General features: G+C 37.6%; 1 protein-coding gene across 12 annotated transcripts in view; it reads left to right on the top strand.

The window, feature by feature from the left end:
* Positions 1-20,106, top strand: part of SLC8A1 (solute carrier family 8 member A1) — a 497,520-nt gene that overhangs the window by 410,033 nt on the left and 67,381 nt on the right. For 8 of the 12 annotated variants that reach the window (XM_038006229.2, XM_038006235.2, XM_038006232.2 and 5 more), the window contains 4 exons: positions 11,537-11,643; positions 14,760-14,780; positions 15,208-15,225; positions 19,562-19,630. In XM_038006229.2, coding sequence (XP_037862157.2) covers positions 11,537-11,643; positions 14,760-14,780; positions 15,208-15,225; positions 19,562-19,630 — 215 coding nt within the window. Of the gene's footprint in view, positions 1-11,536; positions 11,644-12,191; positions 12,296-14,759; positions 14,781-15,207; positions 15,226-19,561; positions 19,631-20,106 lie in introns of all 12 variants that reach the window. The other 4 variants (XM_038006243.2, XM_038006230.2, XM_073022938.1 and 1 more) reach the window with 2 other exon arrangements.

Genomic DNA, 20,106 nt, shown 5'->3' with positions numbered 1-20,106 from the left:
ACAGCCATCCTTACTAAAGGAAGTATTTGTTTCCATTGCGTGAGCCATTGAATTTATAAGGCATCCCTCAGCACGGCGGACAATGATGAAATGGTACTGAGTTACCAAAGAAAATCACGCATTTCTTTCTGTTATCAGCATCGGTTTTTACTTAATTCAAAAGAGAGGAGAAAAAGAAAAGTTTTCTATGAAGAGTGGTGAGTTCGATTTTAGCAGCATCGAGAAGAAAAGCACTAGGATAATGGCAGATAAACAAATAACAGATGTGGATTCGGAGTCTGAGGATGAGTTTTAATCCTGATTCTGGCATCCACTAGCTTTGAGGCATTGGTTAATTTCACTGAGTCTCAGTTTGCTTATGTGTATAATGAGAAGTGAACAGGGAGATTTCTGTGATTAAGGATTGAGAGATTGTGCTTCTAGATTGAAAAGTGGAGGGCTTGGGAAGATGATGGCTGAAGTTGAGTGGAAAATAACTAATGCTATTTTGATGACAAACTTGGGAATGGGTGATTAGCAGAAGGGCACTAAGCACCATGGCATTTGCGAGTGATTTAGCATGAAGAATTATTTGTTACAGAACAAACAAGATGCTTAGCGAGGTAGCCAGAATGGCCTTCTAGGGAAACAACATTGGCAGATGAATCCTGAAAACTTTTCCAGCAAAACCAGCCAAAAGGTTAGTAATGACCAAGGAGAGAATTTCTCCTTTTAAAAACATACGTGCAAATTTTCCATATGGCAGAATTCAGACAAGAACTTCCATACAAGCCAATAGAAAGAAAAGATGGGGAACGTTACCTTCTACATTAAGAGTCCAGGGTGGGGCCCAAGCATGTGAGGAGGACTGTAGGGAAAATAAACTTTGGTCTCTAAAAGAGCTAAGCCCAAGTAGCTCATCCATAGAAAAATATCAAAACTTCATAATATTCTTGGCAATTTCATTAAAAGCTAAAACCAAACATTTTTAAATGTTAATTTCTAGTGATAGGATTATGGGTGACTTTTTCTTCATTTCTGCATTTGTCAAATTCTCAACAATTAGCAAGTATTACTTTAAAATGGGCCAGGCACAGGGGCTCACACCTGTAATCCCAGCATTTTGAGAGACTGAGGTGGATGGGAGTTCGAGACCCGTCTGGTCAACATGGTGGAACCCCATCTCTACTAAAAATACAAAAATTATCTGGGTGCAGTGGCATGCATCTGTAGTCCCAGCTACTCAGGAGGCTGAGGCAGGAGAATTGCTTAAACCTGGGAGGCAGAGGTTACAGTGGGCCAAGATCGCACCACTGTGCTACAGACTGGGCAACAGAGAGAGACTCCGTCTCAATAATTAATAATAATATGCAGGAAAATCCTTTAAAAGAATATACATTATCCTAAAGCAATCCACATTATTTTAATTGTATTTAGTGAGAAAGAACCCATGGAATATAAGCTTGCTAATATGGACTATTGTTCCTTCTGGCAGTTTATGATGTTTCATATAAACAAGGACGTAAGTCTATTTAGAATCAATTTTAGTTTAATCCAGGTTATCAGGAAAAGCAACAGCCAAAGGGATACACCAAAAATTTGACTTAAAGAAAAATCTGATATTGATTTCTACTAGTCTACGCCTTGATATTAGTAAATTAGCTTTACTAATACCTAAGCTATTCTCTTGTCTCCTAATGTGAAAAAACAATAACATATTAGACATAAAATTAAAATGTGAAATTTAAACATCAGCATCAATTCACGAATTATTGATTTCTTTTAGCCATGTTCAAGAAAATATCTGGCACCCATCTTTAAGAGTACATACAGACAGAGATTGATTTGCCACTGTGTATTTTGTGGCCAGGGACACAGAGAGGAAAGGCGGGAAAAGAGAGAAAGAGAATATGAATTTTAAAACTTAAGAAAGCCCAGCTTATTTCTTGATGTTCTTATTTTAAAGCTGACCTCTTTCTGACAGAGATGCTTTCAGCATATTCTAGCTGCTGTCCTATAACATTCCAGGAGTAAAGTCCTTCCAGTGTTTTCCTTGACACTTTTTATTTTGAAAAAAGAAACGTAACATAGGAAGAAAGACCAAAGGTACAAATAATCTCTGGAACGAGTCTGATGACAATCCAGGAATGTTTAAAATGTTCAAGATGAAGAGAGCTTTTGAAAAGGATGGGCAACCAGCAGTCTGTTTGAAATCCAGCAGCATCGATTTCATTGTCATTCTGAATTCTCATAATAGGCAGTGGCAAATGGAGAGCTGATCTTTCTAAAACTGAACCAAACAAAGATGTTGATGTGTTTCCTTTCTAGAAAAGATGCTCTTTGCCACAAATTGTTCTGAACGTTACCTTAAACTTTGAAAAATTTGTTAAAATGTTATTTTCTAGAGAATCTGCATTCAAGGAGTAAAGATCTCAGATTATAGACAAATATGTAGTCTTATAAGTTAATAAGTTTTATGATGCCAAGAATCTGCCATCATTTTGTTAAATGTGATCCTCTCATAGAATTTGCACAATGCCAATATTTCTAAACAGTAAAAAATAAATTTGCATCTATTTTGCCATATTTCAACATGGTACCCTATGCTTGATCCACTTTAGTTTTCACTGAGCAGAGAAATTGTCTCAGCAGGCATGTGTAGGTAACAGACCCAAGATCCTTATTGCTTTACCCTCCTTAAGGCTGAAGTTTATGAACTGCAGAAGAGTGAAGCAATGGTAAGGTATAAATTTTATATATCACAAAACTATGGTCAATTTTTAATACACCCATGTAATTTTGTCTCAGTAAACTTACTCACCGGATCTTCTCTGAAACCTACCATCATAGGATAGAACACTGTGGGGATATTAGACTAACTAGCCTATTATTTATTGAAATAATAATTATGGATCCCCATAGTATCTCTTTGAAGTGGTCAAGCAGAATGTCTTCTAGGGACAGAAAACTAGCTCAAAGATTTGTTTGTTTGAGACTAACGCTGACAATTGATTGCTAAAAACAAAAACTAAAGAATTAAATTTATTCCTATTTTGCATTTGACAAAATGAATTGGTTACCACTAAGTTTCCATAGTGGGCAGAGGAAAATAAAATAGGGCAAGGTTATGTTAGAAAACCCTAACTCCAGAGCTCTCTAAAGCTCCCTTGGTCTCCCTGGGAATAGTAGGATTTTAGCTGTCCCTGTCTCTTGCTCTGCTTGAAGCAATGATTTCAATAACCATTTGACAATACCAAAAGATCAGGGCATGGATCACAAGGCCTCTTGGAGAATTACTTTGGTTTAGCTACTTTAACAACTCTTGTCCTTGGAGTCTATTTAAATTACAGAATAGCACCACCACCATTTGTCAGGCTAGGCTTCATAGCAGCTGCTCCAGGAAGAGCATGACTTCAGATCCCTGTGTGTATCCAGCTAGTGGTGAGTGAGAACCTGGCAGAGCTGTGCTCCTTGTGTTCTTGAGTTTCAGATTATGGACTTGGATGCCCCATTATATGGGATTTGATCCAAAGTTATATATGAGAATGAATTTGAGGGTATTGCTTATTACTCCATTGAATATTTCCTGACCCCCAGCTCTACCATCTGCCAATTGACCCTTTTAGTAACTGGGTAAACAGGCAGGTAAGAACTGCAAAACGAGCCACTCCTTTTCAACTAATAACAACAGCACCTAACATTTCATTAACTCTTTGCAAAATAATTTTTGCATACAATATATTATTTAATCTTTGCAACAACCTGTGAATTTCATTATCCACATTTGATAAATGATGATACCCATTATTTGATCATCACAACACTGTGAACATCATAATCACTGTGAAGTGAGTTCTATTATCCTCATTTGATAGATTATAACATTGATGTTTAGAAAGATGCCAGAAGTGACCCAAATACCTTAGCTAGAAAGTAACAGAGCCAAGTTACAAACCTGGATAATGTGAGTTCAGGATTAATTCTCTCAAGATTTCGAGAAAGGAAACAATAGATTTAAGTCATGATTCAGTCCTATTTCTATGACTATCCTAGCATGGGATATTGAGCAAATCCCCAGTTGAATCCATGCCCAAAATATCTCACCAGTAATCTAAAAATGATGTAAAAATATTAGTGGAAATAATATGAATAGCAACCTGTCCTTATTCCATTTGAAACGTTTACTAGATGGAGGAGTTGATTTGGGTCACTTAACAGAAAATGATAATATATGCATGGATCTTCTCTGACTGCTCCTTCCTTTCCCTAACCCCAAATCACTAAGTAACTCACCAATCAACTTGTGAAAGGAAAAAAGGCTTAAAATGCACCAGGAATTTAAACCAAATGATACAAAGGTAACCCATGGCAAGCTTATCATCTCTTGTATGTAGAAAGAAATAAATGCCAACAAAAGAACTAGAGAATGCTCAAGGTGATATGAACAGAGCTACTGACTTTGCAAAGGCAGCAGACCTCCTTATGATTATGTGACCCATCAGCAGTCACCAACTCCCTCCACCCCACCTGTCTCCAAGTCCCCAGCTCTAGGCAGTCACTAACCTGCTTTCTGTATCTGGATTTGCCTATTCTAGACTTTTCCTATAAATGTAATCACACAACAGGTAGCCTTTTATGTCTGGGTTCTTTAACTTGGAATGATGTTTTCAGGGTTCATCCATGTTGTAGCATGTATCAATACATCATTCCTTTTTATTGCAAAATAATATTCCCTTCTGTGGATACACCACATATTATTTATCCATTTATCAGTTGATAAACGTAAGTTGTTTCCACTTTTTGGCTATTATGAATAATGCTGCGATGAAAATTCATGCACAAGTTTTTGTGTGAATACATGTTTTTAATTCTCGTTGGCATATAGCGGAATTGCTGGTTCACATGGTAATTCTATTTTTAAACTTTTGAGGGCTTCTCCAAAGTGGCGGCACTATTTTACATTCCTACTAGCAGTGTACAAGGATTCCAATTTCTCTACATTGTCATCAAGACTTGTTATTGTCTGTCTTCTTTATCGTAGTCATCCTAGTGAGTGTGACACGGTATCTCCCGGTTGCTTTGATTTGTATTTCTGTGATAGCTAATTATGTGGAGCATGTTTTTATGTATTTATTGGCCATTTGTGTTTATCTTCTGTGGAAAATGCCATTCAGATCCTTTGCCCATTTTTTTTTTTTTAATTTTTGGTTAGTTTGTCTTTTTAAGCTCTAGGAGAAGTTTATCCTGAAGCTTTTAACATCAAGTATACTATGGATCAAATTTCAAACTCATTATGGTCAGAGAAGTTGCCAGGTTCATGCGTGGTCAGTCCTGGGTCAGTTCTTTCTGGAGTCTGGGAGTGTGATGGCTTACATATGGGAAAGTTCCAGTTCCTGACATGGCCCTTCATTGACATGGCTCAGAGGCTCTGTGGTGGGGACATGAGGCGTTACTGTCTTCCGTGGCAATTGAAATGCTTAATTTGTCTACTCCCCAGATATAATCACCGTTGTGTAAAAACATTCACCAGAGCTCCCATCACTTTCCTGAGAAGGAAATCACTGTGCATGAGTGTAAACTCTGATGCCTGAATCCTAAAGGTGTTTTCTCACCTGTACTATTAAGGTTGCCTGCAGAGACCATCATTTCCTGAGAGGGGAAAACAACTTTAAGTACGTTTTATAATCCAGAAAAGAACAGGACTAAAAGACAAAACAAAATGATTTTCCCATGTTTCCACCTACCTTGCTAATTAGATCTAAAATTTAGTTTTGACTATTACTGTCTTACAATTCTATGTATTCTTTGTGTATATTATTAATGTAGTTTTTTAAAGCAAGCCGTGGCTGCATGTTAGAAGCACCTAAAATCCTTTTAATTTTTAAAAATTTTTATTGATTGAGGCAGTGTCTCACTCTGTCTGTCTCGCAGTTCCGCAGTGCAGTGGCATGATCACATCTCACTGCAGCCTCAACCTCCTGGGCTCAAGCCATCCTCCCACCTCAGCCTCCCATGTAGCTGGGGTGCAGGCAAGCACCACCACGCCCAGCTGTTTTTTTTGTGGGGGGGAGGGTTTGCTTGTTTGTTTTATTGTTTGTTTGGTTTTTTTGCATGTGTATTGTTTGACTTTTCATAGAAACAGGATCTCACTTTGTTGCCCAGGCTGGTCTAAAACTCCTGGACTCAAGCTGTGCTCCCACCTCGATCTCTCAAAGTGCTGGGATTACAGGCATGAGCCACTGCGCTTATCCAAAAACTTTAAAAATCTATATTCATGCTGGGGGTCCCACAAGCAGAATTTGATTTAACTGATCTGGAGTGGGTTTAGGCATTTATAGGTTGCAAAATCCCGCAGGTGACTCTAATATGCAGCCAGGTCCAAAACACAAGCCCAACTATTACCAGCCTCTTGGTTTATCATCCAACTTAATAACAAGAACCCATTGTCCACTCTAGATTGGTGCCTCTCAGACTTCAACATGCATAAGAGTCATCTGGGAATCTTGTTAAAATGCAGATTCTGATTCTGTGGGCCTGGATGGAGCCTATGATTCTGCAATTCTAACAAGTCCCCCACTTTAGGTGAAGCTGACACTGAAACTGCTGGTTGACTATTCAGAGTTCTCAGAGTTGGTGAACCATTGCATGCTCACGGCTCTTTTTAATTAAACCTTTATCTCCTCAATGATTTAACTTTTTAAAGCAGCCATCATGGAATATAACATGTGCTGCAGTCCTTTTAAAAACAGAATTGAGATTCTATCATTTTCATACAGTCATTCTTTGTTAAAGATGAAACAATAAAACTTGATATTAAAGTAATGATCTAGATCCTTTAAAGTGGCCATAAAAATACTGCACAGTTGAATGAAGAAGGGACCTACTGGTTGATTTTGAGTCATATAATTTAAAGGTTTCCGTTCCTGAAGCCAGTCACAGGAGAGTCACTTTGTGACCTTGGATATTACCAAGGTCTCTGAGAGTCGTCGTTTTCCCTGTCTATCTCAGGTAGTAAGAATTACTTCTTGGGCTGTTATGAAGATCTGTGAATTAAGAAATGCAAAGAGCCTATCATTCCACTGGCCTCTGAGTATGTCTAAGGAGAGGGTAAATCTTAAAAGACAAAAAGCAACCGTAAGCATCTAAATATGTAAAATCCTCACTAAAATCTTTTGTGTAAGGATCTAAAATGGAGGCGTCTCTTCTCTTTAATCCTCCAGTTCATCCTTTCCTCATCTTCTCCCAACATCAAGGGCAGTCTTAAAGAAAAGAAACCACAGAAGGACAAATTGAGGCTTAAGTTGAAAAGGAGATTGTGGTACCACTTTGGGTTAACAATGAGAAACTAAAATATATTTTGAAGAGACTTTCTTCTTCAACCCTCATTAATAAAGCCACGTCTTTCTTTTCTGACTGTCTGCCTGAGTCAAAACCAGATATAAGAACTCCTTGGTAGTCTGTTTGAAGGTGTTCGGGTCCTTTGAGACACATAAGATAAGAGAGAGAGAGACTGGGAAGTAAAGTATAGATGTTGGTTTGGTATCATCAAATAAAAGGCACTGCAAACTTCAAAAGGAATGATCAGTATTTTTCCACTAAATAAATTGATCTTTCTTCTTTTTTTTAGAAATAGAACCAAAATGTACTTCCATAAAAATTTTGGCCATATTAAGAAATATTTTAATACTATCGTAAGATTTGTAACTGCTTTGCTAGTTTCCAGAAACTACAGTTTTTATAGTATACTGCTCAAATTTGAAAAGTTGTAAAAAAGAAGTGAGTTTTCCTGTCTTTATAATAATTATAATAGTTGGAAGTTGTGTGATACCAGTTTTTCTATTTGTTCTTTATCGGTGCAGTAAAAATGCAAGAATTATATTTGGATGAAGGGCTGTGTCTACCCAACAGTTCCAGTCTTGTTTTTGTTAACCTGTCAATTTAAAGAAAAGAAGTAGCAACAACTATGTTCCCCATTGGTAAACAGAACAGAACAGCCAAAATGGATGTGTGTTTTCAGGGAGCTGGAGTCCTTGTGACAATGCAAAAGTCCTGTGGACATGGTATTGGTGTGGCAATGGGGCCAACTGGAGGACATTCAAGGTTCCATCAGTCCTTGAGATTCTTTCTACTGCAGAACTGTGAGGAACATGCTTCTGCTGATTATCAAGCCAGAATAACTGACATCTTCACCAAACCATCCCCATCTCACATACTATCCCCTGTGAAGGAAGAAGTGGTGGCAGTATCTTTCATGCATTAGGCTCTGGAAAGTGAGAAGGAGACATCCCAAGGATGTGTTCCTTTAAAAATTGTATTGGTTTATTTCACCTCTACTACCTTTGCTAAGGGGAGAAATTGTTCTGTTCTGAAGCAAAAGGTGAACATTACCAGTGCCTTCTGATTTTTGCCTCTGTTGATTTAAAGGGCTAATTCATAAGGACTGACTTCATCCTGCCACTTTAGATCCACTGAAATGTCCTTTAATAATCAAGTTTCCTATTAATAGCTTTACTGTGCAAGAGGAGTGAAATCAATATATAATTTAGTGGCTCTTCCTGTCAGAAGCATTATTGATTCTATTACTAATGATTTTGAAATGATATGCCATTATGCAAATTCCATCTATTTTAGATGTATTTGCCAGGCACCTACAAAAGTACTTTTTTCTTTTTCTTCATCCTTGATTTTTTCAGTGTCATAGTTATCAAGTACTTCAAAATTTTCTAAGAATTGTGATCCTATGAATAGGGATATGCTAGTGATAAATCATAAATGCTTATTTTATATGCAGACAAATTGTGTGGAGCTATATAACTGTATTTCCCACATTTATCAGCTACTCAGAATATAGAAAATAGACCGGGTGTGGTGGCTCACCCCTGTAATCCCAGCACTTTGGGAGGCCGAGGTGGGTGGATCGCCTGAAGTCAGGAGTTCCAGACCAGCCTGGCCAACATAGTGAAACCCTGCCTCTACTAAAAATACAAAAATTAGCTGGGCATGGTGGTGGGCATCTGTAATCCCAGCTACTCAGGAGGCTGAGGCAGGGGAATCGTTTGAACCTGGGAGGCGGAGATTGCAATAAGCCGAGATCACACCATTGCACTCCAGCCAGGAGAACAAGAGCAAAACTCCATCTCAAAAAAAGAAAGAAAGGAAAGAAAAGAAAGCTATTAGAGGATTTAAATATTTATGATATTCACCAAGGATTAGCAACAATATATTGTTTGATTTATTTGTGAATAAGTTGATTTGTGAACATGAAACAGGTACCTTTTCTACACAGACGTTCACCTTATTAGCAAGGCTACTTCCACCATCCCCACTGTGCTTTATTTCTATAAACCAATTAAATATGTGATGAGATGCAGGGTGGGTTGCAAATACAAGATGGAGAAATGTAACATCAGATGTTTTTAAGTAATGCTAACAAGAATATTGCAACATGACTCTCACAATGAGGGATTTCAGTTTGATGTACCCTACAATGAAGCATCTTGATAATGGATGTTGGGCCATCAAGTCCAGAGAACAGTAGCATGGCCCTTTTATTGTCCATCAACACTTTCCTACCTTTGCTCTCACCATGCTGTTTTTGTAGAAATGTACAACTAAAGTTTAAGATTGCAAGACTGCGAGATGGAAATGAATACCCAAAATGCCTACGTTTTGTTGACAAAGAGGATAGACATATGGCAGTTTTGTGGGGGGTAAATTTGATCTATTTCGCAACATCAAATTCAGTTCTAATGATCAAATAATCATCATTCCTTACATCCATCCTCCTGTGCCTTCTCTAATATTTTATAGTTTTTGGATATTAGGGAAAAATTAAATATTCTAGTTTAGTCACAACGGGCTAATTTTTTTATACTAAATAAAGAAGTGATTTTAAAAAATAATTCTAAAAGTTAGGAAAGAGCTGTTTACAGTATACATGTAACTGGACATTATCATACTGTTGGTAGTTTTGTAAATATCTAACCACTCTTTAAAAAATGATTGTGGCTTTACTCACTTATAGCTGTTCATCTAGTGCCAGTATTTGAGGACAGATATGAGAAAGGAAAGGAGTTTCATGAGCTGCAGCATTTTAAGAGTGAGACGTTGGAATGTGAGTATCATTCAAGGGTGTTCTCTAGCTGAGGAACAGAGAGTACGTTATTGGGTTTCAGGGTACCAGAACCAATAATCTGGTCTCAGGTCTACAATGCTAAGCCAAAAAGCAAGACTTAAGCATTTGGCATTAGGGACTGGGAAATTCAGAGAATTAAAAGTAACTAGGAAAGAAGACTGATATTCTTTAGTATGCATAGATCGAATGAAAACTTAATGACTTGGATAAATAAAATAAAAACAAGATTATAAACCAATTTCCTTCCAGAAGACCTAAAAAAACAATGACCATGCTGTTAAAATTCTGTGTCTACAAACACTCATTGTTTCAAAAACGTTGATCAGAATTGTTCTTGGCCAATGTTATTGGAAGCATTTTTTCAAGACAAATCAGTGTTTTAAGAGGTTTCTAATAAGTTGTAGTATATGAAGTGTTTAAGCCCTTATTAATTAAAAGGTAACTTTAGGTTGGTTTATTTTCAGAGTAATCAAGAATGCTTATGGAAACCTGAGATTTGCATATTTGCATTTGTCCTCCCTGCCTCTCAGTCACTCATAGCCATAGGACCATAAGGCAAGAACTGTTAAAGGCTGGATTACAGGAAGAATTCTCATCAAAACACCTTGGTGTATTGGTGACGTTTGAAAGTAGTGTAAATGGCATGTTTCATAGAAAGTTAAAACTCAACTTTGGAAGAATGAAAATAACTACAACATCATGACACCCACCTGCTGCCACCCCACTTTCAAAACAGCTATTGTGAGGCCACAGCTTCCATCTTTAGAAAGACAAACAAAACATGAACCACTTCCTGCTGTGGTCTAGCTGGAGAATCTGACTAACCTGAATAAGAGTTTGATTCTAAGACATTGGGTGGGGTGAGATAATTTGACTGTATTTTCTTTGTGATATTTTTATTCATTTATTAACAATTTATGATAAAAATATTATATTTGGAACTATAATAAAACACAACGAAGGAAAAAAATGACCTGTAAGCCTATTGCCCAGAGATAACTCTATTAATATCTTGATGAGATTTTTTGACTTGTTCTAAAGGAGCAAGTTCCAGGGCACAGCTTAGACAATCCACTGGTTAAGGTATTTACTAAATTAATGTGTTTTTCTTTTCTTTTTATTGTGATCTGTGTTTTTCTGCTTTTCCTCCTTATGATGATGACAAACCTATTAGTACTGAATGCTATATTTTGCCTAAAATAATTCTGTGGCCCTGGGCAGTGGAGCTATGCATTGGGTGAAATCTCTGACCTTTCATACCTATCTGATATCCATTCTTGAAGAAAAAACTCACAGTACAGAAGTTTCTCGATTACTGTTTGTCTGAAAGTGCAACTGGTTAACCTTGCTTTCCTCTTTTCTATGTTCCTTCTCTTTTCTTTCCTCTTCCCCTTGTTCGTCAATTTCTATTCTCTGTTTCAGCAAAACAATATCAGTCAAGGTAATTGATGATGAGGAATATGAGAAAAACAAGACCTTCTTCCTTGAGATTGGAGAGCCCCGCCTGGTGGAGATGAGTGAGAAGAAAGGTGGGGGAGCTGCTCCAGGGCTGAGCCCAACAGCTTCTGCTGGCCTGTGCCACCCCTGGATGCCTACACTCTTCAGAACATGACTTACAATGCACACATCCCTCCACCTATGTAACAGGGCACAGATCTCATGCTGAGCCACAGTGGGCGGGCCTGTAGCTACATCAGCCAGCATTGGTTGTGCTGCACGTTAACGTCTGAGAGATTAATTTTCAGGGCAGTCAATCAAGTGTCCATTTCTGGGAAAGTTGCTGCAGATGCCATGCAATGCCAAAAGGAAGGCAACGTTCTGATTTATCTTCCTATTTTGGGGTACCTACTGACTACTAACTGAAGCAGGAATAATTCGTGAAAGTGATAAATTAGCAAAGAAAACTTAATGGGGGCCAGCCAAGAGTACCCAAGATGCCCTTTTACATACTTCAGGAGGCCCATGTGCTGCCAGTTCTCCCTCCATAACATCACAGTAACATTCAGCTTGGTGGACACCAAGAGCATGAGCGTGTGACTCCAACCATTTGTTTTGCCTTTGTCTTGTGTTCCCACAGGAAGATCATTACCATTAGAATATTTGACCGTGAGGAATATGAGAAAGAGTGCAGTTTCTCCCTTGTGCTTGAGGAACCAAAATGGATAAGAAGAGGAATGAAAGGTGTGAGAGTAAACAAAGACATACCAGCGAGAAATTGTACTCTTCTCTCTCCGTGTCTCCCTACTCTCACACTTAACTCTCTCCTCTTCCTCGGCTTCCAAGTACTATACTTCATTGCCTTTGAAGCTTTAGCAGTTTCATTTCCCTTCCCTAATTCACAAGTGCAACAGGCAATGCCCACTCTCTTCAGGAAATGCCAACTAACCTTGATTGTAACCAGATTTAATAACACTGAAAGGGATTTCTGTAATTCAGAAATGATTATATAAAAGAATGTGTTTAGTTTTTCACTACTCACGGTTTATTCTAAAATGTCACTCCAATTATTAAATCTCCCCTAAAATTTTAGTGATAAAGACTGCTTAATACCTTGTTAATCATACCTCAGTAAAGCTGGAAAAAAGAAACTACTTAATACTTATTAGTATTAGTAGATGACCCTAATGGCAACTAACAGGAAACTTCAGAATTCAATCATCAGGCTTCTTTAGAGAACACAGTTTAAAAATAATAAGAACAAAGATCCTTAAAGAGTAGTGTTTTCAATATTCTAGTGCTCATTTTAGCATATTTTTGTATCATCAAATACAACATTTAAAAGGCACCATATCTATGAAACCACAGTCATATCAATTTTCTTTGATCAGAAGAATAAGGCCCTTCAGTAAGAATTTAATCCTTGCTGAAGGCCTACCTAGCCTCATGCTCCAAAATCTCTTGATACTTATAGAATTAATAAATTATTAACATATATAATAGAAAGAAAAGTGTCCTTTATAACTAGATTTTACTGATTGTTAACATATGGCTTATATTTCATAGGAAAGACAGCAATCTTGTATCAGTTTTACAGAGGATTTCTTATTCCCAATTGTTAATAGGGCTTCATATAATTATCCTCTAATAGTGGTCATTTTAAAAGGAATTCTGGTGATTTACTTGTGTAAAATGAACAGACCACATATTAATAGCTCTTATTAATTGCATACAAACAATTGGTGAGGACAGTATGATATGACGAGATGGGCCACTTTGTAAGAAATATATAGGACTAATTGCTATGTAGACATATAGGAAAATGTATCCCACATTCGTGGCCTCAGAGTCCATTGGTGGGAAAAAAACACGTATGTTTCTGTGATAATCAAGTTCAAGATGGCGACAGGAATCTTTGGAGTGATGGGAAAAGGAACACTCAAGACCCGTTTTAATGCAGCCTATTTAATCTGCTCCATAGATGGTAGATGGAAGAAAAAGAGACCAGAAAATTGTGCTGATTTCTTACAAAGATGGGATCCAAAATGCCTCCTTAACATACAGGAGAAAGCACTTTCTTCTCATGTATTCCACCAAAGAACTTTATCGCAAGGAGGAGCATCATTGGATTCTGCTCTTTCAATTGCCATTTTAGTAAAATATGCCCTCATGTAACAGCAAATTAAAATTCCTTAGTAGCACTATCCAGTTTCACACCCTCCAAGTGGATTGTCACTGTAAATAACTGACTTTTTTTTAGAAAGTATCCTCTAATGCCACTATCATTAGAGAGAAAACTGGGCCCAAAAAAGTAATTGTAACATTCCCATGTTCAACTCAGGAAATAATTTGATATATTTAGCAAGGTTGCTTTTACTAAAATAAAGTGCTACAGTACATTCTGGGTTTAAAGCACGTAACCTGAAAGACAAATTATATATCCCCCTCCCCCCCACCCAATGCCCTGTCAGTTTCCTGGGATTATATGTCCACTAGAAGGATTCTGGTTATCTAATAATTTACAGAAGTCACAGATAAGGACACACATAGGTGTTAATCCCTGGGACCATTAAGCTTTAAGGATTTTAATACATAAGCAATTCTTGGTGGACAAAGTATCATCCAAATAGAGCATCCCAAGATAGTGCTTTACCTTGTGCTAAACCACCCTTCCAGGCAGGGAACCTAAAATGGAATTTCCCAGGATGTTCCACCTATACTTACTGAATAAAAGTTGTGATACCCGAGATCCTGGATGATTTAAGGCTTCCATACGTTGGATTGACCAAATCCCAGGCAATATTTAATGAGGAAACCTCACTCATATCAAGTTAAGAATGAATTTCATACAATGTTTCTACTGTATTTGGTAAACTAGATTTATATTCTAGGTATAAACATATATACTAGAAATGTCTTATGAAATCTAAAGAAATTATATTATAAAGTGAAATATATATATACATACACATACACACATATATATACATGTGTATTCAATCACACACATTTTCAGAAATTTCAGTTGGGATTGTTTATTCAGAAATATTCCCAACACTATATTTCTTTGGGGTATACCCATTTTTAGCAGTGGCTCCCTACCACTGTAATCAGATCTGCCTGGATTTCTTTCTGCTGATATTCCTCTTACTTTCATTATTCATCTGGTCTCTTATTCTGTGTTTGTCTTTGTCTATTTCCTTCACAGCCCTGTTATTGAATGAGCTTGGTAAGCATTTCATTTCTTGCATTTCCTTTCCATTTTTCTAGATTATTTTCCATTTCCGCCAGGTGATATAGTAGCTCTGTGACTTTTACTTCTCTTGACTTGCTAACAAGATTGTTGTTTAGGGCCATTGACCTCACTTTGTCAAGGTCAAATAGTTTGTATTGCATTTTTAATTTAGTACAACCTTTTAAAAAATCAGTGATTTCTTAGGTATGCACAAGAATTAAATTTGTGCATTAAATCTCATAATCTTAAAAGAATGATTAGTGATTCAGTCATGAATGTTTTCCTAGTCTTCTTAATTGTAAATATAATTTGGCAAGTACCTTGGGTGGGTTGTCAGGCAGTCTGATGTCACTGGTATTTGTTATGCAGAATGTAAGTTAAATTATAACATTTGTTGTTGTTTTTTTTTTTTCCTTTTTAGGTGGCTTCACAATAACAGGTATGAATTTTTCAAGTCTAATGCTATCTAACTTTTACTGTCTGTTCTCACCAGATGTTATTACATTAAAAAAAATTTCTCATTTTTATTTGCTTTGAATGAAGGAAAATACCTGTATGGTAAGACTATTTTTCTAATGTTCCTTATTTTTCCCCAAATACCCTTAAACCATCAATCCAAACCCACACTTTACGTAACTTGCATTAGTATTTAACTGTGGCACATGGTGTGCTCTTGCTGGTTTTACACATTTAACGTTTTACAAATTAATAACGTGTGTGTGTTGTGTTTATAAGCATTTCATATGGAGAAACTGTAATTGTTCATATTTTGACACTCAGCAATTTACACATGTTCACATAGTGCTGATAAGGTACGGTTCCCTGATAGAGGCTCCGAAGAGCACCAGAATAAAGATGGCACAATTGCTAGCCTCAGAGAAACATAGGAGCTGACATCCAAGATAGATCCAGGGTCCAAGCTCAGGATGCTAATAACACATAAATGCCATGTTGAGGAAATACGTAAAAATACATCATTTTAACACATAAATTTTCATTCATAAATTACCTATGTAAATGCATAATTTATAATACATCATATAATATGCTGAGCAGAGCCTTCCCCTCATCCCACCACACCAATCTGAGCGTCCCTCTGGGGACTTAGGTTTTAGTATTAATAACATGGTAACGAGTAATATTTCTGCCACTTGAAGTATATACAAAGTATTCTATAAAAACTCAAAATGTCTATAAAAACTCAAAATCAGAAATGAAAAAAACGTTTCAAACACTTAAATTTAGAATGGTACTCAGCCTGTGTTGATTGCATTATTTAGTACAACTCCAAAACTATGTTCTTGTGTACAAAACAAAGATATTTCCTTATAGCACCCTCTGTTGTCTCGAAATATCTTCTCACCCTTTTAGAGTCATCTGTGCACATTTAGAGAGAGAGAGATAAATATTTAAACAGTAGGTCTGATTTGTCTGAAGCTGTAGGCTGAAGATGTCTTTAATGGCCTACATTCTATATCAGTATGTGACATATTCAAATATACTGTGCCAATATCAAGTTTTTCCAATATATTGTGCAGATATCAAAATTTTGAAATCAGAGATCTGAACAAATATATTTAGAAGGAAATATACTTCAAATTTCTGATCATGAAAATACTATGTCGGGAATTGGGATGAACTTAATCCACTGTTAGTGTAAACTCATGAACAAGTAGTTCCAATCTGATTCTGTCCAAAGTAGAATTTTCTAAATGTGGGCAGTTTCACATGGGCTGTTGCTCTCCACTGCTTCTCTCCAGACGTGGCATTTAATGACAAAATGATTCATAGATTCTCAGAGAGACAGAAGTTGAAAGGGATAAAAATGTTAAACAGGACAAGTCTTTGTGTTGGATTTCTTAAATCTGATTCATTTGAAGTTCTTTCGGGTCAGATCTCCCCAAATCTGCACTACTAAAAGTTTTTTTTTAAATCAAGTACAGGAATTTATACTCCATTTTTTAAAAAACTTTTATCTCCTTTTTCTTATTCCTTCATTTTAACTGCTTGAAGTCCCCTTGTAAATACTCTAATTCTGTCACCCAAGGATAAATTAGTTATCCCTGGGAGATCTGAAGAAAGTAGAAATTTGGCAAGCCAGTTTTCATGACTGAATTGAAGTAATAATGTTTTTAAGTCAACCATTTTAGAAATAGTATACCATCCAACAGCACCTTCCATCCTGTGAAATCTGATAAAGAGACCTTAACTAAAAACCTGTGGCTACTAAGATGCTCTGTTAAAACATGTTGACGTGTTTGAATATGTTTCTGTTTTCTTTACTATTGAATATGTCAGGATTTTTTTTTTTTTTTTTTTTTTTTTTTTTTGAGAGAGAGATGGAGTCTCGCTCTGTCACCAGGCTGGAGTACAGTGGCATGATCTTGGCTCACTGCAACCGCTACCTCCAGGGTTCAAGCGATTCTCCTACCTCAGCCTCCCAAGTGTCTGGGACTACATGTGTGTGCACCTACCTAATTTTTGTGTTTTTACTAGAGACGGGTTTCATCATGTTGGCCAGGATAGTCCCAATCTCCTGACCTTGTGATCCGCCTGCCTCGGCCTCCCAAAGTGCTGGGATTACAGGCTTGAGCCACTGCGCCTGGTCCAAATTTTGTTTTAAGGACCTTCATTCTATGTCATTTGAACCATCCTCTCTTCTAGGATCTCAGGTAATGGGATCCTAGTTTTCTTTTCTCAGAACTTCTTTGCATCAAATTCTGTAATATCTCTGGTAATGTCCAACTTTTCCTACCTTGGCCACATCTGGCATCCAAGATGACAGAGTCACCTCCTCCAGAAGTTTCTTAATCATTTCATGTAGTTCATTAAGTTCTTCCTATGGCTGAAACTTTAATCTGAAATGGCAGTTTCCTGTTGCCATCACCTCTTCCCAAGACTTGATATGAATGCAGTTAGAACAAGAGAATGTTCAAAAACTCTGGGAATTTCTACACTGGCCTGTCCATTCCTACTTTCTAAGAAACTATCTCACTTTACATGACCCTTCTTTTCCTAAATCAAACCAGAATGCTTAGAATCCACTCTCTACTGATGCCCCTGAGGACAGTTCTAAAACTTAGGTCTACAGCAAAAAGCAGCTTTAAGCCCTAAAGAACTTTTCTTTGAAGTCAGTTGGAGGCTTTGAAGTCAAGGTTTTGACTTCGGGGGCAGTAAGAAGAATTAATCTAGCCCTGGGAGTTTGCCTGCAGCTTTTACATGGGCTTGTGCAGCTGAGTGTGAAAATCTAAATTTGAAGCAGGATATATGGAAATTGAAAAAGTCATCTGATCCACAACCTAATACCAATATTTCAGAGATCTCATTAGTGGTGGACATTAAGTGTTGGAGGTGCTTTTAGAATCTGCAGATCTTTACCTATTGTTTCCAGACCTTGCCTCATTGAAAGGCCCTTGTTTGGGCCTATGATCTCATTCCCCCTTGGTCTTCCAGTCCTATGACAAGATAACACTAAATATTAGCACTGTCCTGTTTCTTCCCCTCTAGCTTATTTCTACCTGCATCTTGAAATTATACATTGAACCCCTTTTCTACTCAAAACCCACATATATCTAATAAATTCCATCATTATGTATTCCAGTTGAATGAAAAATGAGAAGTACCCTAGAAGGGGGAAACTGGACAATATAAACATGAATAGTTTAATAAATTAAGTATTCTGGCTCAATATGAAGGAAGAATGTATGTTTGATCCCCCAAAACTTCTAAGATATACAACTATAGAGTTCTCTAATTAAAATTATGTATCAGTCGGTATACCTATTTAATATTACTCCTCTAATCATATTATGCTCAGCACATAATAGACTTAATAAGACACAAGCCTTTTTAAGGAAGCCGAACTATGAAAATTCTGACAGTTGAAAATGTTTTCATCACTTCAGTATGTAGGCTGGAGGAACAAAGCCCCTTCAAATTCAGCTTCACTTTATAATTGAGAAGCCTGAGAGAGAGGAGAAAGGCCTTGCCCAAGTTTAGATGACAAGCATATGGCAGGGGTGGCACTAAATCCCGAATCTCATGATTCCCAGGTCAGTTATGGGTAGCTCTTGGTAGAGGCAAATAGCAAGTGAATCTGGAAGTCAGCTGAACCAGGAGTTCAGTGAGAACCCCGTAGGCCTAGGTTAACCCTAAGTTATCCAAACGGTTGCTGTGATGATGGCCTACCTTTGCAAAACCTGAAGGTGTACATAACATTCTCCCCTTCAGACTGCTCAGGAAATAAATGTAGTAAGCATGTCCCCAGGTGTTGTATTACTTGCCCCTCAAACAAACCTGTAACATAGAGCAGGTATTATTATCACCATTTTACATGGGGAGAAACTGGAGAAATGGCCTACTCAAGGCTATATTGTTGGCACTAATCGGCTTCACAACCAAGACACCTGCCGCTATACCTTCTGATGTTCCATGATGCTTCCGGAAGCGGTACCTTGAAGGACCTTGGTATAACATTTAAGATACCTGTAGGAATCTGGCTGTACTCACTACCATGGGGCTTGTGGTTTGTTAACATAGTTTGGTTTGGCTCATGAAATACTCGCTCATCTCTGAGCAGTGATCTCCATCAGTAACCTCCACCAGAACTCCCTTCTGTGACCTACCTAGGGGTGACCTATGACCATTTAATCCCCAAACTAACATTGCTTGTTGTGTGCATCTGGTTTTAATGTTTAGCTTACTAATTCCACAAAGCTCTGATAGCAAATCAATGCAATCCATTCTGCTGATTTTTCTGCCTGTCCTTTTGCTAGGCCAACCTGTCTTCAGGAAGGTTCATGCTAGAGAACATCCGATTCTCTCTACTGTAATCACCATTACAGGTACTCATTTCATCATGATCCTTGAAAACCAAAGCCTCCAAGAGTTATTTAATCTTAAAGACATTAGGGTCATGCATTTTAGTCCCTCTCCTCTCTAAAACATTGCTAAATACTGCTGCAGCTTCTCTGGCAGCCAGTGGTACGGTGGATCACAACAAAACACAACCATGTGAGGACAGAAAAGGAGCACTGAGGAGGAGTCAGCACCAGCCTGCAGAGAAGACTGATCCCATGGCCTCTCTCTCCTGAGTTTCAATATATTCCAGATTTCTTGCAAATATTTCATCTCACACATCAGTTTTTATCCCAAGCATAATGAAGTTTCTTTATTTTGTTTGAGATGGGGATTCTCTCTGTCACTCAAGCTGGAGTGCAATGGTGCAATCAGTCACAGCCCACTGCAGCTTCAACCTCCTGGGCCCAAGGGATGCTCGCACCTCAGCCTCCTGAGTAGCTAGGACTATAGGTGTGCACCA

Source organism: Chlorocebus sabaeus, chromosome 14 (genome assembly GCF_047675955.1).
Source record: "Chlorocebus sabaeus isolate Y175 chromosome 14, mChlSab1.0.hap1, whole genome shotgun sequence".
Lineage (NCBI taxonomy): Eukaryota > Metazoa > Chordata > Mammalia > Primates > Cercopithecidae > Chlorocebus > Chlorocebus sabaeus.
This window is presented reverse-complemented; position numbering and strand designations above follow the sequence as displayed.